The sequence below is a fragment of the Hyperoodon ampullatus genome (genome assembly GCF_949752795.1).
Source record: "Hyperoodon ampullatus genome assembly, chromosome: 10".
In the NCBI taxonomy this organism is placed as follows: domain Eukaryota; kingdom Metazoa; phylum Chordata; class Mammalia; order Artiodactyla; family Ziphiidae; genus Hyperoodon; species Hyperoodon ampullatus.
Window position 1 is genome coordinate 70,073,486 of NC_136923.1, and position 27,824 is coordinate 70,101,309.

The window sequence follows — 27,824 nt, forward strand, 5'->3', positions numbered from 1 at the left end:
TCATGTTCACAAAAGCATCCTGAGATTTTCAAAAAATCACAAGATTCAGGCTTGGTGCTTCCCTAGTCATGAAGGGCCAGGATTTCCCCACATGGTATGGGTAGGTGGGACCAGCATTTCAGAAATCTGGGTATTACACAAGAGGTGAGACTTTTATTCTCATGAGTCACCTTGTAATTGTAAAAGGATAGGAAGCAGGGAAAGGAAGAACCAATAACAATTCTACTGACCAGCAAAAACCTATTAGCACCTGCTAGTGTAATATGCAGCTGGCAGTTTCAGAAAAACCAAGAAAGCATTTCCTTCTGGTCGATATTTGCTGGGGACAGCAATTTCTGACTTCCTGAATCAGATCAAGATCATGGGAGTTATTAGACCAAAGAGGTCTCTTTGTGCTAACAGTACAGTGGCTGGGGGGTCTCCTTTCATTAAACAAAGGGGTCTGCCCACAACCTGCCTTCTAGGATAGTCACTGCTTTGAGGTTTCATGAGCTATCACCATTGAGTGAACAAATCAAAACGCATTAAAAAAAAATCACAGACACAAACAGGCTTACAGTTTACCAGTGATATGGACAGTGATGAAAGCCATATGGGCGCTCTACTCTTCTTGGGTGACAGTAGGACGGGGGCAGGGGGAGAAGAGAGGGAGAGGGAGAGGGAGAGGGAGAGGGAGAGGGAGAGGGAGAGGGAGAGGGAGAGGGAGAGCGAAGGTTCCCTACAGTATTTACATGGTCTTCAAATGTTCATAATTTCCTTAGGGTGTGCTCTGTTGCCAAGTTGACAGATGTCGCTGGAAAAACCTGTACTATCCTGAAGAAAGGCTAACCTTTCAAGAGGGAGAGAGGGGGAGGGAGCCAGCGCACCAGTTCGGAGAAGAGACGACATTAAGCTGGACAGCAAGCTACCCTTAGCAAGCTGGATCTTTGAAAGGCTGTGCTAACACTGCCAAGGAGAACTGTCGGGGAGAAATCTCATTTCACCATGGTTTTCCTTGCCATGAGTTTAAATTAGTTTTTAAAACTAAACACTAGATAACCTAGACAAGTCAATAATTATTAATTATTACTTTTTTAAACCACCAAGACTCCGATGCTAAGTTGCACAACATTACTCTAAAAAGAAGTCATGGCTACGCCATTTTATACTCTCTCCTAAGCATTTACCCACTTTCTTTTTCATTCACTCTTCCTGGTTGTACTTTATACATAAAGAGAAATGGGTTCTTCAAGGCAGACTGCCAATGATCTTATCCCAGACTTCCCCACTGGGTGCAAACATACACGCCTCTTTTGCTTGCTTGGCCCTTGACATTTTCTAATGAGAGCCTTTCAAAAGAGGATCGAGAATGTTGAGTATTAATTTAAGGGAAAAAAATGGTAGTTTAGCAAAGCCCCAGTCCCCTTCCACCAAATAAGAGAAGAAAGCACATTAGAGTCTCCTTGTTTGAGATCTTCAGCCTGTAGGTCAGCCAGTGCAGCCAAATCAGCATTTAAGTGACTAGAGCTGGGGCTGGGGAAGGAGGGGAAAGCCAATGGCACCCAGACCTCCCTTTTCAGCACATATGCCTCTGTTCTCTTCCTGAGGAAGACCGCATCTCCTTTTCACCTCCAAGATAGTTCTCTTGCATTCCCAACTGTAAGCCTCCCACTCAAAAATCCACATGCTCTTGTTCATTAATGTGACCATTAGTCATTTCTTCCTGTGCCCTGGGTACACCCAATGTTTTTATCAGCTCTGGTAAGGAGAGACTCACCTAATGTCTTCTTATGAAAGGCAGATTACCAACCTACCCATTTAAACATTAACAGTACTGTGCCATAAGGAAAATTATACCTCCAGCTTGAAAACCTGCAATTGGGGAACAATTTTACAGGATCATATTCATTTATATCAATTATCTTGTTTATCAAAGACAATGAAACCCATGGTAGTAAAAAGGTACAGAGCGCACTGTGAGGAATAATTAGGTCTCACCCTCCTGGAGGCCAATAGCCATTTACCACTTCACTTTGGGAGGTGATGTTTACAGTGTCTGTTTTATAACTCCCTTCACATTAACTTTCAAATGTCAAAAGCAGGCAGTTAATTGTATATTCTACAAAATGTCACATATATAAAATACTGAGATATAAAATTATTATATCTGATCTACCATAAGAAATCCTGCCTTTTAGATTTAATAGCTTGTCAGTCTCTGGATCTCAGCTTAACTCCCATTATATGGACTGTGTTCGCCAGGTAGCCACTGTCTGACGAATAATCTTCTCTGCCTGCACTGTGTCCTCAGCCAGATGAGAAATAAAAATAAAATGATATGACAATTACTATTACAGCTTAAAGTAATATGTACTAAGAAGAATGGGAGATACATGAGCAGCAATGTCACATGTTCTGATTTCATTCCAGCTCTGAGAACAAGATTCAGAGAATCATGATGCAAAGCTTATCAAAGCAGTTTAAACTGAAGAGACTGAGTGTGCACTGCCCAAGTTCTTTAAAGCTACTGGGTGTTGACACCAACAGCCTGTGTCTACCCCAGAAGCCCTCTATCACGAAACTACACACCAGCATGAGAATTTCTTTTCAATCACCTGCCAATTTTGCAGAGGTCAAATCCCCTCCCTCTGCAACCCACTATTCCAATCTTGCCAAAACCAACCCTTCTGGCAATCTCTTTGTCTGTAGGCTCAAAGAACCCAATTCTCCTCTAGAGCCATAAAGATCAGACAGACAGGAAGGAGAAGAATGCAGCCAGAAAGAAAGGAGGAAATAAAACAAAGCAGTGTGTTTCTATGGGGAAGGAAAGGAGAGGCCAGGAAATCAGCTGGGGTGGGAGGGAGGCCAGGAGGGCTCCTTGAAATCCATTAGATACAATTTATACACTAAAATTTTTGTGGCTAAAATTTAATGAAACAAATGAATAAAGAGAGATACCAGTTGACTATGGAACTCCCGTTTCAGCCCATTTCCATGGGCACAGGATGGAAAACATACAATTTTGTGCCCATAGGAGGTTAATGCTTTCTGACATGACTGAGGGCTTGGATATATGTGAACTTGCTTGACTAATCCACACAACCAGTGAAGCACTGGTAAGAAACTCAGAGCTACAGGAGCTCATCAAGTCATTGAATTTACGGTTAGAAAAGAATCTTGAGGACCACTTAGTCCAAGGCACAGAAAATTTATATCTTATTACATATTGATCCAGAAAACAGAAAAAGCGGGAAAGCTTCTCAAGTCATTTTAATGTAACTTTGGTTATAAAATGACTTAGAGATGAGAAAAGAAATTTATAGGCCCATTTTATTTAAGAAAATAGGTGTAAAAACTCTAAAATAAATATTAGCCAACAAATCCAATAATTATTTAGAAAATACATCATGTCCAAGAAGCAATTATCCTAGGAATGCAAGTATGGGTCATCATCAGAACATCTATCATTTCAGTGGGTTAAAGAGTGATTGTGAGCAAAGGAGTGTTCCAGTAAGATTACTTTGGCTGGAGGGTGAAGGACAATGAGAAGGACTAGAGAGGATGGGGGAGACCCATGAGTAGAAAGACCAGGGCAGTGGTGAGGAGAGATGGTGGTGGTTTACACTAGGGTGGTAGCAGTAGCAGTGGCCAAAAAAATCACTAGGGATTAGAGAAATGCCAATTAAAATAACAACAAGATACTACTTTATGGCCATCATAACGGCAGACTAGAAGAACACATATATTAAGTGTGGGTGCGGACATGTGGAGGAAAAGGGCTCTCGTGCGCTCCTGGTGGTGGGAGCGTAAATTGGCACTGCCCTGCATGAAGGCAATCTGGCAGTATGGATCAAAATGAAAGGTATGCATGCTTTAGTACTCAGGGATCATACATTTGAATATAGGTCTCAGAAAAAAGATGCAAAGGAGACAAACACAAAGAAACTCATTGCAGCATTGTTTTTGAGAGCAAGTAGCTGAAGGCGACCTAGGTCTCTATCATGGGGGGAATGAATGAAACGGCAAGACAATAACAGTACCCACCTTACAAGACAGTTGTGAAGGTTAAATGATTTTATGTAAAGAGCTTAGAACAGTGTCTGGAAAATTGTAAGAACTATATAAATTCACTGATAATATATTTATAGTTATTATGATGAAATACTAAGTAGCATTAGGAAACAACGATGTCATAAAACCATAATACTAGGTCAGAAAAGTTATGAAAAAGAATAAGACTCATGGCATAAAAACATTTTTGATGATTAAAACACATATACAACCCTCTCCCAACATTACAGATTTTCCAAATATATGTGCATATTAAGGACATAATGAAACATCTTAGAAATGGTCATAAGGGGAGGGGAGCAGAAGTGGGGTTTAACAAAGATGAGGAAACACAAATAAAAGAGAAGGCCTTGCCTGGATCACTGAGGATGATGTATTATGGCCTAAGGTATATAATGAACACAGTTATCTAAACCTAAAGGATACTTGTTTAAACACAAAAGAAGAGATCATTAGGTTAGTTTTTTGTTTGTTTGTTTTTCTTTTTCAGTATGCAGGCCTCTCACCGCTGTGGCCTCACCTGTTGCGGAGCACAGGCTCCGGACTCGCAGGCTCAGCGGCCATGGCTCACGGGCCCAGCCGCTCCACAGCATGTGGGATCCTCCCGGACCGGGGCACAAACCGGCGTCCCCTGCATCGGCAGGCGGACTCAACCACTGCTCCACCAGGGAAGCCCCTAGGTTAGTTTTTTCATTTCATAGCTGAGAAATTGGAGTTTCAGAGAGATTGTGACATTTATTACACAACAAATCAGCAGCTGAGTGAGAACCAGAATCTGCATTGATCTTATGGTCCTCAGAAGGCAACACATCATTCCTTCCTTCCATCGGACTGTCCATCTATCCACCTATCTAGTAAATATTTATTGAATATTGAGATTTCACATGCTGGGAATACAGCAGTGAACCAAAGAGACACAGTCCATTCTATTATGGAGCCAGATAAACAAATGTATAGTTACAAATGAAACTAAGTACTTGGAAGAAAAATACCCAGATCTATTAGCATCATACCAAGAAACTTTAACCCAAACTGTGGCTAGAGGGTCAGGCAAAAGTTTTCTTAAGAAGTGACATGTAAGCTGCAATTTAAATGATCAATAGGCGGTTAAGGAAATAAATGGGGTGGGGTGTGATGCAGTGAGGCTGAGAATGAGGAGAGGGGGAGAAGCTTTCCAGAGGGAACGGCAAGTACAAAGGCCCCATGGTCAGGGCACGCATGGCGCATTCTAGGAATGGAAAGAAGGCTCGTAGCCTGAATGCAGAAAGCTAGATGGGGACTGGCACAAGGTGAAGCAGGTATAGGCAAGCACCAGATTATACAGGACCTTGAGGACTATGGTAGAAATTCTGAACTTTATCCTAAAAGCAGTGGAAAGGCTCTGAGTGATTTTGAGCAAAGGAGTGTTCCAATAGGAGTGTAGTGAACAATGGCAAGGACTAGAGAGGATGCAGGGACACTGCTGAGTAGGCAGGCAAGACAGACGACAGTGCAGGAGAGATGGGGGTGGTTTGCACTAGGGTGGTGGCAGCAGTGGTGTCAAGAAGGGAATAGATGGGACATTTGGAACATAGTATCAACAGTTATGTCTGTAATACAAAAAATACCTCTGATGATATATATTTTAGTGTGTTTCCACAGCTCACTGAGGCTTTACTGAGGTGTGCTTCCAGTTTGCTATAACAGGCAGCTACTGAATATTAATTCATCAAAGGATCATTGGAAAAAATATGAAATGCTCCTGGGGTGGCAAGTTCCTCAGTTTTGAGCAAGAAGGAAGGAAATAGGGTTCTACGCCCTTTCCTAAACTATCACTTGCCACCAAAGACCATTTCTCTGTTATCCAGCTTCCCTGGCCATTAGCCAAATGGTAGCCACCCAGTCAGGATGCAGGGGACAGCATGCAGGGAACTCCACCACCAACAGCCACAAGACCTGCCTGCACTGCTGACAGTTGTGAACTGAGAACTCAACCAATTCATATTTAATATTTTACAGAATCATTTCCTGAAGATCCTAATTTGAACATTCTAACGCCTTCTGCACTTTTACATCTCACCTGAGTCCCTCACTTTTACACTCCACTTTATTACCATTTTAGTTGATTTCATCACAGCTTCATGGAAAACAACTTCACCAACAACCATTTCCTGTCATTATGAGGGCAGAATTGAAGCAATCTCCTGCTTCAGTACCAGGTAGTTTTTATGATAATTTTACCACAGGTAATGCTGTGATTTTTAAGTACATTTCTCTCTTGTTGCACTGTACGGATTCCTGTCTTTAAAAAGATAAGTATCGAATGCAGCTATAAAAGAAACATACCCATCTTCACAATATTAACGAGCCAATAAATTCAAAAAGATCACTGTGTGCCAGACTGGCTCACCTACCAGGCACCCGACATCACAGAATCACTTAATTTTACTCAAATCAGTGACATGCCTAGTCGGTGTTACACTGAATTATGGGGCAGGAGAAGGCCGTTGGGTTTAAAGGCCCCCTCCCAAAACATTTTATGCAGCAGTCTGCTCCAACAGCCTCCAAATTCCAAAGATTTAATTTGATTCACAAAACCATAGCCCTCACATCACTATTTTAATAAATAAATAATACCATAGTGCCCAAATGGCTATTAAAATCTTTCCTTCCACTTCCTTCTTCCCATTTTTAAACATCCTTCTTGTGATATAATTGACACACAATAAACTGCACATATTTGAAATGTACAATTTGATGACTTAGACGTTTGTACACACCCATGAAACTATTGGCACAATCAAGATAACAAACCTTTCCATCATCCTCAGAAGTTTCCTCATGCTCCTGTGTAATTCCTCCCCAGCCCCAGAAAACTGTGGATCTGTTTTCTGTCACTATACACTCGTTTTCAAGATCTAGAATTGTTTATAAATGGAATCATACAGTATATGTATTACACTCTTTCTGGTTTGGCATCTTTTATCTAGATTCTCAAGGACTCTTTGTTTACTCAATAGAATCATCAGGTGAATCACGATATTCCCTACCTAGCCCAGGAACAGGACTTTGCTTAATTTAGTGGCTATACTTGGGAGCAAGTGGGATACTAAGGTGCATGGAGGACTCAGGTGTTGGCCCTGCTCACTCTGCCTTGCCTCCTCATAGGCAATGTGGAAATAGCTTTATTTGAAAAAGAAACACTAATTTTCTTCTGATTACAAAAGTAACATATATTCACTGATGAAAATATGTAAGTGCATAAAAATATAATTAAAAACATAAAAATTACCTGGAATCCCACCAACCAGAAAACCTCTATTAACGTTTTGATAGTCTTCCTTATGTCCTTTTTTAATGCACTGTTATGGACTGAATTGTGTCCCTCCCAAATTCATATTTTGAAATGTTAACCCCCAGTACCTTGGAATGTGACTGTATTTGGAGGTAGGACCTGTAAAGAGGTAATTAGGATTAAGAGAGGTCATAAGGATGGGGCCCTAATCCAATAAGACGGGTACGAGAAGAGGAGACATCAGGGATGGGAGTGCATGCAGAAAAAGCCATGTGAGGACACAGTGAGAAGACGGCCACCTACAAGCCAAAGAGAGAGGTCTCGGGAGAAACCAAACCTGCTGACAGCTTGATCTTAGATTTCCAAGCTCTAGAACCGTGACAAAATAAATTTCTGTTGTTTAAGTCACCCAGTATATAGTATTTTTTTATGGCAGCCATAGCAAATTAATATATGTACATCTAAAAATACATATATTATCTTTAAAATACTGGCATTGATCTGGCTATAAAGATGGTATCCTACTTTTATTTTACATTATATTATGGCCATTTCCCTATGTTTTGAATGGCTATACAGGAATTCTGATATGCTAATGTGCCAGAATTTATTTCATTATGCCCCTATTGTTGGACATTTGTAGTCCTTCCCATTTTTTGCTTATCATAAATAACACCGTACTGAACATTGATGTAAAAAAAATGTCCTTCCTGAAGATTTCTTTAAGGTAAACTACTAAAGGTAGAAGTAGTAGATCAAGGGGTATTTTTTTTTTTTTTTTTTGCAGTACGCGGGCCTCTCACTGTTGTGGCCTCACCCACTGTGGAGCCCAGGCTCCAGATGCGCAGGCTCAGCGGCCATGGCTCGCGGGCCCAGCCGCTCTGCGGCATGTGGGATCTTCCCGGACCGGGGCACGAACCCGTGTCCCCTGCATTGGCAGGCGGACTCTCAACCACTGCGCCACCAGGGAAGCCCAAGGGGTATTTTTAAGACACTTAATACATATTGCCAAATTGCCTTCTAGAAAACTTACATCACACAACATATTTCAGCAGTATATGACACTGCCCATTTCATGACAGCCTCACCCACACTGAGTATTTTCATTTAAAGCACCTTTGCCAACAGGATTTTAAAATAAAACTTGACAAGCTGATTTTCAAGTTCACTGGAAAAGAAAATTTGAAAGAATAGCCTAGATAATTTAGAAAAAGAATAGCTATGAGTGTGGATTTGCAGTAGTAGACAGTAAAATAGATTATTAAGGTGTAGTTATTTTAAATGATGTGACACAAAATCTAGAATAGATAAACAGGTCCATGATATATGCTATTTTAAATCAATGAGGGAAAGGAAGAAATAATCAATAAAAGATTTCAAAACAACTGCTTACATATTTTAGAAATAAGGGTAAACCCCTACCTCAGACCATACACATAATAAATGTTAAATGGATTAAAGAGCTAAATGCTAAAAACATACATACAACAATAAAAAAACAACAACCAACCACTGACAACTACTACAGAGGAGCATATTTTTATAATTTGGGCTGGGGAGGGAGTTTCTAAGCAAGCACAAAATTCAGAAGACAGACAAGAAATGACTGGCAGATAAGACCGGATCAAAATAAAAAACTTTTGTACAACAAAGACACCATAAACAAAGTTTAAAAGTAACTAACAGTCTGGGAGAAAATATTTGTAACATATATAAAAAACAAAGAATGAATATCCATAATCTACAAATTAATAATAAAAAACTCAAGCAACACAAAAGTTGTCAAAGAATATGAAGATGTACTGTAATTCATTAAAAAAAAAAAGGAAATGGCCAAGAAACATAAAAAGATACTCAAGTTTAGTAATAATTAGGCTAATGCAAGTTAAAACACAGAAATATTTTATTTTAGTGTATGTACTTCTGTATTGTTTGGGTTTTGCTGAGGACTGATTGCTGTACTACTCATGTAAATAAAAAATTTTTAATTAAAATATTTGCCAATAAAACAGGCCAAAAAATGGTATCATTTTTATTATACATTTATTTATTTATTATTTTTATTTTTGGCTGCATTGGGTCTTTGTTGCTGTGTGCAGGCTTTCTCTGGTTGTGTCGAGTGGGGGCTACTCTTTGTTGTGGTGCGCGGGCTTCTCTTGTTGCAGAGCACGGGCTCTAGGCGCACGGGATTCAGTAGTTGTGGCATGCGGGCTCAGTAGTTGTGGCACTCGAGCTCTAGAGCACAAGCTCAGTAGTTGTGGCGCACGGGCTTAGTTGCTCCGCGGCATGTGGGATCCTCCCGGACCAGGGCTCGAACCTGGGTCCCCTGCATTGGCAGGCGGATTCTTAACCACCGCACAAGCAGGGAAGACCCGGTATCTTGCTTTAATGTGCATTTCTTTGATTATTAGTGAGGTCAAACTCTTTCAAGTTTATTGACTATTGTGTTTTTATTTCTTTTTAACCTTTTTTTTTTAACATCTTTATTGGAGTATAATTGCTTTACAGTGGTATGTTAGTTTCTGCTGTACAAAAAGTGAATCAGCTATACATATACATATATCCCCATATCTCCTCCCTCTTGCTTCTCCCTCCCGCCCTCCCTATCCCACCCCTCTAGGTGGACACAAAGCACTGAGCTGATCTCCCTGTGCTATGTGGCTGCTTCCCACTAGCTATTTTACATTTGGTAGTGTATATATGTCCATGCCACTCTCTCACTTCGTCCCAGCTTACCCTTCCCCCTCCCTGTGTCCTCAAGTCCGTTCTCTATGTCTGCGGTCTGCGTCTTTATTCCTGTCCTGCCCCTAGTTTCTTCAGAGCCATTTTTTTTTTTTTTTTTTTTTAGATTTTTGTGTTTTTCTTTCTTTTTAAATAAAATGCTGTTTGAACACATTTCCTATTGGGGATTCACATTTCTTTTCTTACTTATTTGGAAAGTACTTCATATATACTAAAGACAATTACTCATTGTCATATATGTTGCAATTATTTTTTTCCCAGTTTGTCAAACACCTCTGAATTCTGTTTATGGTTTCTGCCTTTGCTTTTATGTTGAAGAAGTAGTTCCTCACCTTGAGATCAGATAAATAGTTATTAATAGTTCTCTACAGTTCTGTTGGAGTAATGTGAAATCTAACAGGAAATCATAACAGGAAATTATTTTAGTATATAGTATGAAGAAAATCTCATGTGCTTTCAATTGTCAAGTGTCTCAGCACCATTTGCTATACTACCTTTCCGTTCTCCATGGATGTGAAACGTCATCTTTAATCTTGCACTATATTCTTACATATACTGAGATAAAATTCAGAGTTTGGATGACTGCTTAATTTATCCACCAGTTTATTCTTGCATTAATGCCATACTACTTTAGTATGTAGTATGAATTTTAATACCTGGTGGTACCAGACTTCTCATTTCATTTTTTTTCCTTCATTTTTTGGTGGGGAAGGGGTTTCCATTTATTTATTCTCTTGGAAAAATTTTTAAAGAACTTAGTTGTTTTTTTTTTTTTAAAGCACAACTGGGATTCTGAGTAGTCCTGCATTAAATTAGTAGATTAAGATGGGACGAACCAAAGTGTTTACTATATTAAAGTTTCCCATCCAAGAATATGTCCTTCCATTATTCACTGTTTCTTAAAGATTTATAGTTTCTTTACATTAGAACCTATGGACTTCTTAGCTTTATTCCTAGATAGGTATTTGTTGTTTGTGGGTAAAAAAAGTTAAAAACTTCTAGCAGATCTCCCCGGCATGCTCACCTCACATCCACACTATTTATGAGTTCACATCATCCTTCTGCCTCCCATCTTGGTTCCTGACCCTTATCCCATCTCTAATGGCATAAGGTGGTTCAGGGATGGGTGATCCTTGGTAACACGGTTAGGCTTGGACTAGGTATAAAGGAAAAGTATGGCTCATGAACTGTTACTGGGTGTTATATAGTTTGTATTGCAAATGGAATTTTCCCTTGGTTATTGGGGGTATTTGAGAAAACTTGATTTTTGTATATACAATTGTATCTGACTACATTCCTTAGAGTTCTTATTAGTTTTAGTTATTTTTAAGTTCATTTCCTTGGGTATATTATCATATCACATATCACATCTGCAAATAAAGATATTTGGTCCCTTTCCCCCAATATTTATCACACATATTTCTTGTTCTTCACCTGCTCCCCCATTCCCTCTCCCCACCACCCCAAACTTCCAGGGTAATGTTAAATAGAAATGGTAATGAGGGCCAGCTTCATGGGCATGCAACCTGTTCTTTCAGACAGGTCCTGCGCTCAAAAGGGACCCACACTTAGTTTAATGCTCCACTGTCCCTGTCTTTAAATTCTTAATAATCTTATCTTTGAACTTATATTTTTAAAATGAAGTCTGATGGGACAATGGAGCAAGCCTGTGAACAGAGGAGGTATGCGACATACATGTGTCCACACTTCTCCACTGCCCCAATTTGTGTATAGTGTTCACCATGCCCCAGAAGCACAGAATTCCAGTGGACTCACATGTGCAGGTTGAGTGAGACTCAAAGCAAAGCCAAGGTCAATGGGCCATGACTATGCTTGAGTAAACTGGGCTGCTGACGGCTGAGAGAGGCCACTTTCCCGTCGAACCAGAACCTACCTCAAAGGTAGAAAAAAGTCAGCAACATTCTAAGGAGCACTACCAACCAAGGAATTCTATCATATCCTTTTTCACTCTCGTTATTTCCCTATGTTAGCCAAATGCTTATGCTGAAAAGATAGGGCAACTCGTAGTTCCTTTTCCCTTCAGTCCATCATTTTATTTATTTTATTGAAGTACAGTTGATTTACAATATTGTGTTAGTTTCAGTCCTTCCTTGTTAAGGAAGCTTACTGAGTAAGTCAAAGGTAGAGGGTTTTGGTAGAATGCGTGTGAATTAGGAAGTGAAATAAAAACAATATAGTTTTGTGCAGAATTTCCACTGTTCTAGTAAGAATTAATACATATACATATATGAGCTAGCAAATAGCAAATGTGAATTGTGTAATTTTGGCGATTCTGCATAGAAGATAATGCTCTTATATTTACATTTAAAACCACCATTGCACAATAAAAAGACAAATAATAAAATACATGCTAACAATTTAAAAGTTTAATTTTTCTTTACCTAGAACAACATTAAATAGCAAATAAAAACAAGAGACCAGGTTGAAAGACTGCAAAAGAAAGGAAAAAACTTTTTTTTTTTCTTGTTAAAATACTTCTAATGCACTTATTTATTACCCTTGGAGCAAGGGGCTCCACATTTTCATTCTGCACGATGCCCTGCAAATTATATAGCTGGCCCTGGGAGTAATAATGGTTTTGTTTGTTTGTTTTAGGCTTTATTGGAACCACCTCTGATTCAACCTCACTATTTATAAAATGGGTCATTATAGAATTGTTATTGATAATTAAAGACTGGAAACACCTACATGTCTGTCAAAGGAGACTGGTTAAATAAATTATAGCACTTCTAGTCAATGGAATATTGCACAAATGTAAATAAAAAAATGAATCAAGAGAAGGCTCTTTATGCATTGAAAGATCTCAAAAAAATTATTAATTAAAAAAAGGTATATCTGAATATGTGTTTAATAATAAAAGGGGGGAAATAAGAATACACATTTGTATTACCTACTTAAAATATTAAACTAAAAATTACCTACCTGGTTTTGGGTTGGAGGATTGGGGTACTGAACTAGTTACTAGACCAACAAAATTAGATTTTACGTCCCCTTGGCCACCGGAATATCTTTCACAGTCAGTGCCAGAGAAACATCTTGCCCATTACAACCTGGCTATTCATAATGCCAGTCTGAGGCAGAACCATGGTTTGTGAGAAAGTGATATTGTTGCATCATGTTGAATACATGCTCCACGATGTCCCATTTAAAAACAAGTTGTGGGACTTCCCTGGTGGCACAGTGGTTAAGAATCCGCCTGCCAATGCAGGGGGCACGAGTTCCATCTTGGTCCAGGAAGATCCCACATACCGCGGAGCAACTAAGCCCATGCACCACAACTACTGAGCCTGCGCTCTAGAGCCCGCGAGCCACAATTACTGAGCCCGCATGCCACAACTACTGAAGCCCACACGCCTACAGCCCATGCTCCACAACAAGAGAAGCCACTGCACACCACAACAAAGAGTAGCCCCCGCTCGACGCAACTAGAGAAAGCCCGCGTGCAGCAATGAAGACCCAACACAACCAAAAATAAATAAATAAATAATTTTTTAAAAAGTTGTGCACATTTACGTTACCCTGGACACACATACACACCCTACTATATTCCTGCTATAACAAGGGGATATACAAGTAGAATCCAAAAAATTCAACCCTGTAAAATGTACACATAAGTTCTGTAAAATAAGAGATATAAAAACTTTTCAAGCAGTCTTTATTCTCAAACAAACAAACAAACAAAAACAACAAAAGAACAGGTATAAAAAGATAATGAAATTTAAATGTACACAAAGGACCACATACTAAATTGAGAATCCTAAGTGACTGTGAGAAGGTCACTTTCTAATCATCCCACTGCTCGTCTCCCACACATAAAAACTGTAGCCCATTCTTGTTTGAAAATAGGGGCTCCCCAAGGTGGAAAGCAAACAAACTGTATTATGTTCTTTACGCATTATTGTGGGGTATTTGTTTTATTTGAATTTTTCTAAAACTCTAAGACCTTGTGAGAAAATAATGCTTAATCTTCTCCAGGGAAAGGGTGAGAGACTACAAATAACTCGAACTCTTACTCCACTGTCCCCTCCACCAAATGCAGGGTGGTCCACTGGAAGGGGCATTGGCTTTGAAATTGGTCAGAGATAAATAACACACTAACACACTTTGCACACACTGACCATTTTATGTGATTTTCCCCTGACTCTCCATCTTCTTCCTTAAAAAGACTTAAGGAGCTTCATCACCTCTATGGGGAGGTCTTCTGTGACACCATCCCCCAACTCAGCTTAGGTGCTCCTGTTCTGGTGTTCCTACAGCATCTGCTGAATTCTCCCAAGAGATGACTTATTTTACTGTGTTGTCGCCTTCTATTTTAAGTGTCTTTCTCCTTCATTAGCTCATACGATCCTCCGAGGCAGAAACTGCACCTGTGTATCTTTCTATCCCCAGTGCCTAAGATACACTTGGTTGGCAGCCTCTTAATAAATGTCTGTTTAATGCCAAGTAATTTACAGTAGAAAAAGAAGTTAAGCTTCACTGACAATTAGAACCAGCCTTAATATCTGGTTATAGAAACAGGCTGGGAAAAGAAATCCTCTTGGTCTAGATGAGTCCAGACTCAATAGTGCTATTTTTAGAAAACTCTCTGAGTTAAGGTCTTTAGGGCCCCTCTGTTACTCCAACAAGTTTGCTTCTTTGCCACATTCTCACGCCTCCACCCCCTGATGAACTCCCTCACTCCCGAATCTCTGTTTCTGCTCCAGAGGACACATTTTTTAAGGACAGAAGCCATACACCTAGTTCAGTGGATGCCAAAAGCCCTTCACAGCAGATCTCCAACTCTGTTTCCCTTCCCAGGACTTTACAGAATTCTAAAGATGCTACTTCAAAATACTTTTAGATGACAGTAGCAACTACAGGCCACCTATTTTCTATTTCCTGCCTCCAGCTGGGAACAAGTATCAGCCATTTTTGTTGCTATGTATATTAGCACATTTGTATTGCTCTGTATTGTTTACTAAATTCTTCCAGGCCCAGCTCAAAACAAAATACCATTCTTCACAAAACCTTACCTTACAAGGCAAGAAAATATGCTGGGTTCCTTCACAGTCCAACTAAACATTTAACCTTTCTCTACACTCTGCTTGTGCCTTTGTCAGTTGCTCTCCACTCCACATATTTCTATGCCTTGCCAATGGTCTTATCCAGCTGCTTTGAATCAGATGGTAAGTCCCCTGATGACTGGAGCCCCTTTTACATTTTCTGCCTTTGCACTCATCATCTATCTGCTTTCAGCTCCATTCACTCCCTTGCTTTACAACGTATGTCAGAGGCTAAAGCTCCATAAACTACATTTCCCAAGCTTGCCAGCTTGGTGTGGGTTTCTTTCCCTCCAGCTTTGTTTTTGGTGAAATTCTACCAATAGAAGAAACTGGTGAGAATGAAGGAGAGGAGGATGCTTCTGATGGTATTGCAGGTAGCACAGTGGCAGATGAATACGGACTCCAATGTTCCTGTTCAGACAGCACAGTTCCTTGTGGCAGCAGTAGTGAGCATTCCCAGAGCTTCAGCAACAAAGAGTTCCTGTGCTTGTGCTGCCTATTTTGGTGGCCCTACCTCAATTACTAACAAGGAAGTAGAATAAAAAAAGCCACCAGTCTTCCTGGATCCATGATGGTAGACACAGAGGTAATACTTAATGGCCTAAAGCTGGTAATGGAAGCTTTTTCTTACTCTCTGAAAGGATTAAAAAACCTTGAATTTTGAGCCTACAGCTCCATGCTCTAGTTACTATCTCTTAAGCAGAGGTAGAGCCAAGGATAAGGATGGAAAGGGACTCAGGAGAGCTTATGTTTTCCACAAGAACCAGGAGACCTTAAGAAGGGAAACCAGGCTCATGTAATGCTAAATACCACACTCTAGGACCAGCGTTAAGTACTTGCTGCTCCCCCAAGTCTTACTGAAAGCATGTTCTCTATTCATCTACAAGACTCCTAAGAAGAGAAGAGCCTTTTAAAAAGGAAAAAAGAAATGCAAATGGCCCTAAAAACATGAAAAGATGCTCAATATCTCTCATAAGAGAAATGCAGTTAAAACTATACTGGGATGCCATTTCTCACCTATCAAACTGGCAAAAATCCAGCAGTTTGACAATATGCTCCATTGGCAAGGCTGTGGGGGAAACAATCGTTATCATATATTGCCAATGAGAATTTTAAAATGTGATAAACCCTATGGAGGTGAATTTGGCAATATCTAACAAAGTTATACATGCATTTACCCTTTGATCAAGTAAGCCCTCTTCTAGGAATCTATCCCAAAGGCAACAGCACAATCTGTAGTAGCAGAAGACTGAAAACAACCCAAATGTTCATCAATAGAGGACTGGTTTAATAAACTACAGTACATCTACACTAATGAGTACCATGCAGTTATTCAAAAGGAATAAAGAATATCTTTCCACATAGTTAGCTCTAGGATAAGTGTTAAGTACAAAAAAGCGAGGTAAAGAAAGAAAGAATGTATAGCATATAGTATGCTACTAATTATTTAAGAATGCTGGGGAGGATACAAAATATTAATTACACATATTTACTTATTTTCCTTTTTTTTTTTTTTTTTTAAAACGGATAACCCCAGAAACTAAAGAGGAAAAAGAGATTACCTACAGGAGTAGAGGGGACAGGAATAGAAACTGGATTTCTCTAAATACAACAGCTTTGTATATTTGATTTTGGAATTATGTGTCTATTTTACATAGTTATAAAACAAAAAAATTTAAAGGCAATCACTAAATACTGAAAGCAAAATGGAACAAATGAATCTATCTGTATGCTGAAATAGTGGCATGACCACCCAGAGAATTATTTTAAGTGACTTTTAAACACAGTAATTTTACTGTACATCTCTAGTGGGATATACCTTAAGGGCCCTAAAGGTAACTGCAAAAATCTTAAACTATTTTCAGTAATCATATGGTTTAAGGTACTACTAGTAATGTAATTCTGAGACTATTTTGCATGTACTGAAGACAAAGCAAGTTTATTGTGCTTTATCAGTAGTAACCAAGATTTTCAGTATGGAAAAAAGGAGATGGAAGATCAAAAGGTTAAACAAAAACTTTGTGTACTGAATTTTAATTAGAAGTGTCAGCAGGCACTAGTGATATATTTTACCTGTTGAATATATGATATACAAAAATAAATAAATATATGTGCATGTATTTCCTACTTCTGTCCACTGAAAAGGCCTCCCAATAGGAAGTGCTTAGGCTGAGGTTTCCAAATGTTATTTCCCACTTGAGGGAACCAGGGCTTCTTGCAGAAATGGCTGATTCCAGGTGAGGGACAATAAATGTACAAGATGAACCTGATACATTGTGTCATGCCAGAAATCAAGGAATTACTGAGGACTACTGAGATTATGTCAGAAAGACTCAAGAGCCAATATGAAGAAGCTAAAGATAGTGACAATCTGAATATCAATAAAAATAACCACAAGTGATTAAAAGATGTCCAACTTGTTTAATCCCATAAATTCAAAATAATATGTACTCCCCCTTCCACCCTCCTCCCCCCAAAAAACCCCCACAATCACACTTCACTGGTCACCTTTGGAGGATGCTAGGTAACCACCTCTTTAATTTGAAAAGTGGTAAATAAGAAGAAAGAATATAACATTTATCCTACTTTTCCTGGGCAAACTGCATTTTAGGATTACCAAATGAGTGTTCAGGAAAGTTTTTCTCTTTCTAGTTACTAAACAAAGAAGAAATGACAGGATTAAAATATAACCATTTTGCAATTCCAAATTATGAAAGAATGAATTTAGGAAATAATCATGAATGGATGTGACTATCCAAAAGCGAGAAGCAATCAAAGATTTTCTGCGCTTCTTGATAGACATATACCACCACCTATAGAGCATTTTACAAAAAAACAAACAAAAAACAAAACCAAAAATATCCTGAATCAGATTAAACCTCTATCTAACTACTAAATACAAGAAATGCAACAGAGGAACACATTAAATGTTACCATGGGGATCTAATCACCAAAATCTAGGCTGTTAGAAACTCTGCAGGACAAAAAGTTAGTTTCTTCAACAAATAAATTATAATTAGAGAGAGGGGAAAAAACAAAGAAAGACAGAGACAGACATATGTAAGGGAACCTACAGATTTAAAGAGATTTAAGAGTCATAACAGCTACTTGTTGACAGTATGGACCTTATTTGAATCCTGATTTAAACAACCTATGAAAACACATAAACTCACTCCAGACTTTGATTTGATTAGGAACATTTGAACACTGATTTAATACTCATAAGGAATAACGGTTCAATTTTGGGGTATTATAATGATATTGTGATTATGGCTACAAAAAGGAGGCTTTACTTATAGAGATATATATTGGAATATTTATGGATAAGATGATAAACTGTCTGGAATTGGCTTCAAAATAATCTGATGGGGAGGAAGTAGGTAGTACACAGATAAAACCAGGTTGTCTATGAGTTGATAATTCTTTAAGCTGGGTGTTGGGTATTATTCTCTCTCCTTGAATAACTGATAGGGTATTCAGAGAAGTGAACTTAAATACAAGATTTAATGAAAAGGAAGTTTTGGCAATTATTATGAAAAAAGTGGAGGGATTTGGCAAATGCTACATACATATCACAAAGTGGAGTGCCATGGCAAAGCAAATACATTTTGTGAGAGGTTTAATGTTTAAATAGCAGTCATATCTATTCTAACATTCCTTCTATGCATCAGCAGTAAGACAGGTTAGAGTTTCCTACAAATGCCGCCTAACAAAGAGGCAAGAGTCTCTCAGGCAAGAATACATCCCAGCACCAACCAGAAGCAGCCACCAAATGAGAAAGGGCTGTCGTGGCAGCAGCAGATAAGGTGGGAGAAGTGCTGCGGGTAGAGTCTGATGCCCAGATCTGGTCAGTGTGGTTGAGGAGGGGCCCATTCCCATGGATATATGAACCCACAGGGTTTCAAAGCTTCCCCAGGAGTCTGTGCAAGTGAAGCAGCATGAAGAATGACATGTTGTCAACAAAAATGTGAAAGAAACCCTTTCATGAAAAAAGAAGACTAAAATCTTATGATGCTAGTGCGGTTATTTTTATTTATGTTTTTCCTGACCTCATTATACGTTTTAAGTAATAACATTAAAATCTGATTTTAAAAAACAACACAAATATTTTAAAAGTAATTTTAAGGCCTATTAGGAGAGTACTACTCTAATGAGAGTAGCCTGAACTATGAAACAAAGACCAAGGAACTATGAAAGAAAGAAATTCTGAATCTTGAAATGTAAGAGTAGAGCTTGATACCCTACTAGTTATTCATGATGACATTATTTTAGCTTTACTTTTTTCCCCTGTGAAAACCAGAAGCTCGTATCAGTGGTTCTCAAGGGAGGACTGCATATTTCATAGGAAAGAGGTAGCAGTAGGCAGCTACAATTTAAAAATAACTCCAGGTGATTCTGACACACACTGTGGCCCCACTAGAGGACCACTCCTCTCTTGGAGGTCCCTGTAGAGTGGCTGGCTGAGGCCTGTGTGCAGCTAAAATGCATCTGAGATCAACATGGAAAGCTGGCCATTACTACTTCAAACAGCCCTGTAAACTCAGCAGAGCTGCCATGTCAGACAAAGAATAATGAAATCTCCCTACATTCCTTCACAACTCAAACCATGTCCCTGACTGCCGAGCATGGGGGCAACTTTGCACTGTAAGATAGTAAAATAAGAGCCAAAGGGGATCCCACTGCAGACCATCTGCTGACAGGTACACACACATATCTGCCTATGTGCTCCTATTTGGTGGAGGGACGATGACAGACAAATGACTGCAGTGCTCTTTGCGGTCAAACTTGTGAGCATAATAGAAGAGGACTTGAAGAAAAGTGTTTGACCAGACACCAAAAACAATTCTTGCATCTCTGCAATCTTCTTTCATCCCCTCATATGTCTGAGACTATTATGGCGTCTGATAATGCTGACTAACTCAGTTTAGACAAAACATACAGACCAACAACAGCATCCCTCACTACAACTGATCCCAAGTTTCATTCCTGCAATGGCCTTTCATGCCAGATAGAGCTGTTTCTTTGAAAATTACAGTGTCCACAAACCTGTTCTTCTCCAGTAAGAAGGGGGAGGTGCCTTCTATGCAGCATGCTCAAAATGCAGTGCACTGGGCTGAAGCCAGTAGCCAAATGCTCTACACATCCTGTGACTGAAGGTGGTTTGGTTTCTAATAAGATCCTTCTCAGTAAGGATGCCCCTAACTACACAATCACATACACAGTGAGGCCTAGTCTATAAAACAACTTGGGCAGCAGGTGAAAAGGAGGGGCTTCCCCCAAACACCCCATCATCACAATTCTATGACCCTCCATGGAGTTAAAAGTCTTGATAATAGCAGGTAATGCTTCAGCACTAACTTTCAAATGACTTAAAAGTCACAAAAATTATCAACATTTATATTTAATACTAAAAATTACATCCATAGCAAAATTAAAACCAAATTATTTATTTTAGTTGAGCCCTAAAAGTTCTCTATACATTGGGATAATTTCTACTCCTGCTACTTTATTAATATTACTCTCCCAAATTTCCCTAAAGTAAAGGATTACATTTAGGAAACACACGGCGTTACGAAAATTTAGACTTTTGACCATTCAAAGAATTAGTAGACATTTGCAAGTTACTCTCATATTTCCCATTCTAGTTTTCACCATGTTTTTAGGACACAGTCAATATGTTCTGTGTCCCAGCATGAACGGGACTTGGAGAGGAGAGGAGAAATTAGTTCCTTTGTAAAGGTAAAGTACTTTAGGTACACCAAGGCACTGGCATCTTATCCCTCCACTTGAACATACAGAGTCCCTTTTCAAAGAAAGCTGCAGTAAAGGCACAGATTCAAGGATCTAATTAGTTAAACTATGATCTTGATAGGAAATGAGCAAAAACCTGTGGGCATGGATAAAAGAGGTCTAGACAGGAAAAGCCACTCATGGTATCTGGAATGTTAAGACCTGGGACGGACTATACACAGAGCCAGACTAAATATTACCTAAAACAAAAGTAAAAACAAAACATAACAGAAAACAACCAAATAGACAACTAAACAAAATTTAAAATGCCCTTTCGAAGGATCAGCCAGGCCATATTTCCCACAAGATAACTTAATTTTCATTACAATAATTTAGTTACTCTGGTCTTATTTAAATTTATATGCAGGCGTTTTCTTGAGGTGAATCTGGCAAAGTAGGGCAAATATGGACTGCTGTGTCCATGAAAAGAAGATATTCTCACAGCTGAGCACACCATTCATATCAAATAAGAGGCCAAAATGCCTGCATAGCCTTGGAAAGTAGGAGCACTGGATCTATAATATAGCAATTTCCTCCCTGATCCTACCTACCATTAAATATAGAAAAGCCTTTGGTCTGAGAGGCTTTGCCTATCATAAGCATTCCCCACATAGCAAATCTGAATGAATCACTAGAACATTTTCAATTCTTAACTACTAGTACGATATTTACATTCTTTTAAGTTTACTGGAATTATTATTTTGACTACTTCTAAAAATATAAGCCCTCTCTATGTCACTCAGCCATAAGGCATTCAAATCAACCAGAGTTCTTAGTCAAAGCTGATTAAGAGGTGAATTAAGATGAGTTAATGGAATAACAAAATATTTGAAGATAAAATATCTAAGTGTATACACAAAAATATAATTGTAACACTTACCTAATAGCCCCTTCTCCAGAGTGAAGGTTTTGTTTGTAAACATACATTCAAAAGCCACAATGTGAAAAATCTTATTCACTGTGTTGTGAGTCCCAACTATTCGAATATACCTGGGGGTAAAAAGAAAAGAAAATCTGTTAAAGAAAATGAGCTTCCATCGTAACGAATCCAAAGATAACAGAATAAGATACACTACGTAAACATACAGTGTACCAGAGCATGGACTAAAGGAGACTCTGAATTGGCTTCAGACCCTGTACCTGCTCCTTAGGGCTAGCTCCAACTGAGCCTGGAAGAATTACAGCAAAATTAAGGAGGTACCACTTTCCAGAGAATGAAGTAGAACTTAGATTTGGTTTACCTAGAAAATCAAACCAGGGATTGTTCAGCTCAACCCCTGAATGTCAGTACAATTGTATATCCATGAGACATTTACACTGGAGAGTAACAAACAGCTTCTATCCTTGCTTTGTGGTTAGGAATGTGCCTGTGCACAGGTGCACAAACACACACAAAGTCAAATGCTTTCCAACTCAATGAAAGCTTTCATCCATTGGATGAAATGCATGAAATCAATACTGCTTTCTTGTTGAAAGTAAAAATCCACGGAAACTACTGAAAACGACTCACAGCTTCTTGTATTTTAATATTGCTCCTGAATCCTTGTTAGGAAGTTAACCCAATATACTTACGCCAGCCCCCCACTTGACTGCTAGGAAGCCTTCTCCTGACCAGAGGAAGTGATCAGCAAAGGTGACCCAGCCTGCTCTGCAGCCTCCCTCCTGGCCACACGGATCTGGCATCTGCATACAGTGCAGGGTTTCACAGGACAAATCTCGAGCCTCTTGGCCTGTTCACCCTCTCTGACAAACAAGCATTAACCTTGGAGCAACTTTCTCCTTCCACTGTTCAAAGGGACCTGACAGTTCACAGGTTAATGAACAGACAAACTTACTCTTTTGAGTGTCACACAATTCCAGAGGGAATGTAATGTGCCACACACAGTCTTACTGGAATTCAAAAGAAGAATAAGAAAAAAAGTAACTAGATTAACTGATAACGCTCTCTCAAATGATGAACTATGTGCTCTGAAGGATGGGGCATACTAAACGAACAGATTTCAATTAGGAGATGACAGACTGGGCAAGGTTTTAGTAATATCTTCCCTCCCTTATGTAAAACAACCTTCCACTTAGATGATACAATTTTACGCCTGAGTTAATCGCTGTTCACTAATTCGGTAATTTCCTTACATTTCTCATCACTCCAAGTTAACTGTATAATGTAAATGCCAATTGTAAAAATTCACATAAAAGAGGCTATATTTCGGGGTTTTGTATTGTGGGCTATTTTCCCTCCTGTTTCTTCCAACCTGAATCTCACCGCATTCCCCGTGCACCTCATTTAGCCACCTGGTCCTTGACATGAGCTGACTGCTCATCTTCATAACTGATAGTAATGCTTTCTCCTGGACTGGCTGCTCAGTGTTCCCATATCCACTGCAGGGAGACACCGCTCTTCCTGTGTGGAGTCAGTGCAAACTGCGGTGCTCACCAGAGCCCTCTGGGTAAGCAGGAGGTTGGCCCTGATCTGTTCTTTCAAGCCCTCAAGGCAGACAGAAGGTGCTGATTTTACTGGGTTTGGGTGGGTGGGTGGGGTTCATTTAAAATAAGTTCTAAATGATCTGGGTAGAACGGACTGTGTAGTTCTTTACTGTAGGCAGGAACAATCTCTCTGGGCTTTCTGGAGCGGAAGGGGTGTGTAAGCCTGGCACCTTGGCCTGAATCTAATTTTGCCCATTTCCTTAAACCCACAGGAACGCAACAAGCATAGCGCTTTCAACCGCACATAGCCGTGACAGTCTGAGTGCTGCTGTCTGCAGTCTTGGAGGGAATGTGGTTTGGTGGAATTTGATCAGATCATTTTCCTGTTCCCTAGGTCAAATCTCTCAAAGGAGAGATAGCTCTCCTAATACTGTGCAAGGCAGAGGAGCCAGGAAGGGACTAATAGGGCCTTTCCCCTCTGGCAGTTCTTAAGGTTAAATAGTTCAGGCTGACCTAAGGGGATGCAGTAATGTCCCCCCCCCCTTTCTTTTCAAAACATGATATGGAACCAGGCTCTCCTAGTTTAGATAGCAGTCATTCCCCAAATTTTACCCTGGTGCAAATATCAGGAGTGGGAGAAAATATAGAACATTCCCCTCCCTTGTCCCCCAATTACAGAAACTGAAAATAAAAAATTGTACTGGAGGGCTTCCCTGGTGGCGCAGTGGTTGAGAGTCCGCCTGCCGATGCAGGGGACACGGGTTCGTGCCCCGGTCTGGGAGGATCCCACATGCCGCGGAGCGGCTGGGCCCGTGAGCCATGGCCGCTGGGCCTGCGCGTGTGGAGCCTGTGCTCCGCAACGGGAGAGGCCACAGCAGTGAGAGGCCCGCGTACCTCGGGGGAAAAAAAAAAAAAATTGTACTGGAATACATTTTACAGCCTTAATGATAGTGTTTGTGATAACTAACAAGATAATATGTGTGACTGCAAAAGCATTGAGAGATGCCTCCAGATAAAAAGTTCTATATAAATGAAGATAATGTTATCTCTGCTGCATAATCCTGAGGTCAAATTAGCAATTCACCACTGTACATCACACTTCCTGATTAGCCTGTTACATGTAATGCTCACAACAAGTTTAATTATTCTAGTTCTACAATACTTTCTAAGTCTACATAAAATTATAGCCTAATTTACAAAAATGGCATAAAGTCCTTACTCAAATACACATTAAAAAATGGTAACAAAGTCACAAGAAAGAAGCCATGCTCCTTTTCTCCAGCAAGGAATTGTTTAGCATAGGACTCTACCCTTTACTGAAGATCTAGATCTAGAAATAGCAAACAGGCTTTAACTAATCCCCCAACTTCAGTGACTGGTAGGGCAGCCTGGAGCTCTCCATTAAGAACACAGGGGCCCTGTCCAGCTCAGGGGAAGCCATGCCCTGATCCAAGAGCAACGTCTAGAGGAAGAAGGAGGCAGCACCATCAAGGTACCATCTTTGATCATACGCAGATTTCCTTAATGGGGCTCACAAGGGAACATCCTGGAGGCAGAAGTTATCACTATCCAAGCTACTGAAAAATCCAAGGGATGGTGATGGGAGGGAGTCCTCTCTCTCTTTCCTTTTTTTTCTTTGAAAAACAAAACAAAACTTGCTTCTGGGTCATAACACCTAAACAGGAGAAGCAGATGCTACACTTCTCTGTCACAAAAGATTATGAATAAGAGGTAAAACTTAAGCTTTTTTTCTTTCAACATCATCTCTCCAATGCACACTCAGACTCTGATTTAACCTGATAATAAGGACAGTGGCAGCTAGTGACTTCATCAGTGTGCAGAGAGGGGTGCTGCTGAAAAATATGACAGCTATCCTTTGTTCTCTCTGAGGTCCTCAACAGCAGCTCAGACAGTTGGAAGATAATTAAAACTTAAACAGTGCTGAGAAAGGCAGATATGCAACAGATTGGCCATTTCTTTTTTTTTTTTTTTAATTTAGTGTCTTTTAAAAAAATTATTTATTTTATTTATCTATTTTTGGCTGTGTTGGGTCTTCGTTGCTGAGCGCGGTCTTTCTCTAATTGCGGTGAGCGGGGGTTACTCTTCATTGAGGTGTGCAGACTTCTCAGTGCGGTGGCTTCTCTTGTTGCGGTGCGTGGGCTCTAGGTGCAAGGGCTTCAGTAGTTGTGGTTCGTGGGCTCTAGAGCGCAGGCTCAGTAGTTGTGGTGCACGGGCTTAGCTGCTCCGCGGCACGTGGGATCTTCCCAGACCAGGGCTCGAACCCGTGTCCCCTGCATTGGCAGGTGGATTCTTAACCACTGCACCACCAGGGAAGCCCCAGATTGGCCATTTCTGATGAGGATGAATGCTGTTCACATGGGCCCTGGTGTAACAGTCTGTTTCCAATATTCTCCTCCCTTCCCTGTGTTAGCTGTCTTCTAGTCACTGACAAAGACTGGGGCCTTAACACAGTTCAGAACAGGACGTTTCAATGCAGAAGTTTCTAGGAGCTATAATATTGTGGGTGAAAAGAGATTCTTCTTTAAAAAAATGAAACCTAAACCTTCCAAGGATAGCACTCTGAAATTGAAAGGCACTATAGAGTTTTGAAGTACTTGCTTTAGAGTCTAACAGGACCAGGTGTGCAGCCCAGCCCCATCACTTAATTAGCTGTGTTACTTCGGGGAAAAAAATGTTTTAAACCTTTCTGAACCACAATTTCCTTCTCTATAAAATGTCAGTACACAAGCCTTATATGATATTTACACAAGGTAAGTATTTAAAGTGTCTAATGCAGTGCTTGGCAGAGTAGAGTATCATTAAATAGAAATGCAAAGAGTAGGTCGCTGGAGGCGGCATTTCTTTTGGACTTCAAGACTGCTGGTTGTCTGGGAGAGCATTCCTAACTGTGGTTGTTAAAGTGGTGCATCCGCATCCATGAAGAGGCAGGCCCAAGGATGGACTTCAAGAGCACGGACAGGGGCTAGTCCTTACCCTTAGGGCCCCACAGTGTATGTAGAAAGAAGCTACATTCCAAATGCAGATTACCTGGCTCTATGTTATTTCCTGCTTTAAGCCCCTAGTCTTTAGAAAAGTCTATTTTAAATGTTCTTGACCTGACTCAGCTCTGCATAAGGAAACAAGGGAAGACTCTTTTGCCCATATTTGGTCCAGCTACCCATGTCCACAGAAGAGTTTCTTTTTTGTGCTAACTCTGGAAGTTTGGAGTTTTAATTTATTAAGAAAAATAGCACTTCTTACAAAGAAACATCATAATACTGTGACCTAGAAAATTTCTGCCTTGGAGATTTCATTGTATTCCCTGCCTGTCCTGGGAAGGTACTACAAATTCCTATTCTTAACCTATCTTTCCATCATTTCTTGTCAGGACGCTACCAGATTTCATTTCTAAGTCACATACAATACATCTTTAACAAACTGAATATAGAAAAACAGCAACTTATACACCCTCACTTTAAACCCCTTGGAACCCTCTAGTCTTGGTATTCTTTAGTCTTTAGCCTACTTATGGTTACAGTTGATCCTTAACCTTTGCCTCTAGTTATAAGATCATCTAACACTGTACTGAGCAGGTTCTACTACAAGATAAAATTGAATTCAGCAAAAAAATTTTAAATGAGCTCTCAAGGGATCAACTAAAGCCAAAATCCATCAGAATTTTATTCTTTGGTAAACAAAGTTTTATTCTCAAATTGAACTTTACATTCTTGGGTTAAACAAAGATGCTTGAGAAAACCAGGGTTAGCCTAAGACTGGGATCCTTAACAGCACAAGAAGGGATCCTTAACATTTTGGCTCTTCCTCTGAGGTCTCCATGGAGAACTCTGCAGAGAAAAACTGTTCTTTGCTGTGGCCAGAGGCAGTCACCTGACAAGAACTTTAGCTACAGCATTTACTAGGGACTTAGGACCATGTGGGATTTGAATTCACCATTTCCACGATTTCCTATTTGACCTTTCCTTTCAAGGAGATATGAAGAATGTACATAAATGTTTCTCTAGCCGAAAAAGCTGGAAATGTATGTGGGCTTCCCCAGTATGATATTTTCTTTTAGTTCTAGGTATCAAGTTAATGCTCTTATAATCAAACCACAGACCAGAGGGTGAAGTGACTTCAGGTCTTGTTGCTAAGGCAGCAAGTGGAAAACAGTTTACTGCCAGAATGACAAAAAGTTTCTAGAAAAAGCATGTTGCGACAGAACAGATTTGTTACTCTTAAAAAACCTTCCCTCCCGCTGATCTGTGGAGCTATAGATTCTCTTCTACTGACTTCAGCAAGGGGGCCCAGCAGCATTTGCTTATTTGGGAGAGGAAGAATTATTGAAAGGTTAAACACTGCCAGAGTTAGCCTAAGCAGAGGCTACTGTCTCAGAGAACAGCCCTGATGCTGTCTGACCATTACCCCTGCAGAGGGAGCAATCATGTTCCAGCAACTCCACTATTCAACCTGAAGGGCAAACA

The 27,824-nt window shown here is 39.8% G+C and overlaps 1 protein-coding gene across 1 annotated transcript in view; it reads right to left on the reverse strand.

Annotated features, from left to right (window-relative positions):
• The window catches only part of BTBD9 (BTB domain containing 9), a gene marked incomplete at its 3' end in the record, with an annotated part of 374,760 nt that overhangs the window by 113,948 nt on the left and 232,988 nt on the right, over positions 1-27,824 (reverse strand). Inside the window, exon 7 of the mRNA XM_079712034.1 lies at positions 21,800-21,909. Coding sequence (XP_079568160.1) covers positions 21,800-21,909 — 110 coding nt within the window. The remainder of the gene's footprint in view (positions 1-21,799; positions 21,910-27,824) is intronic.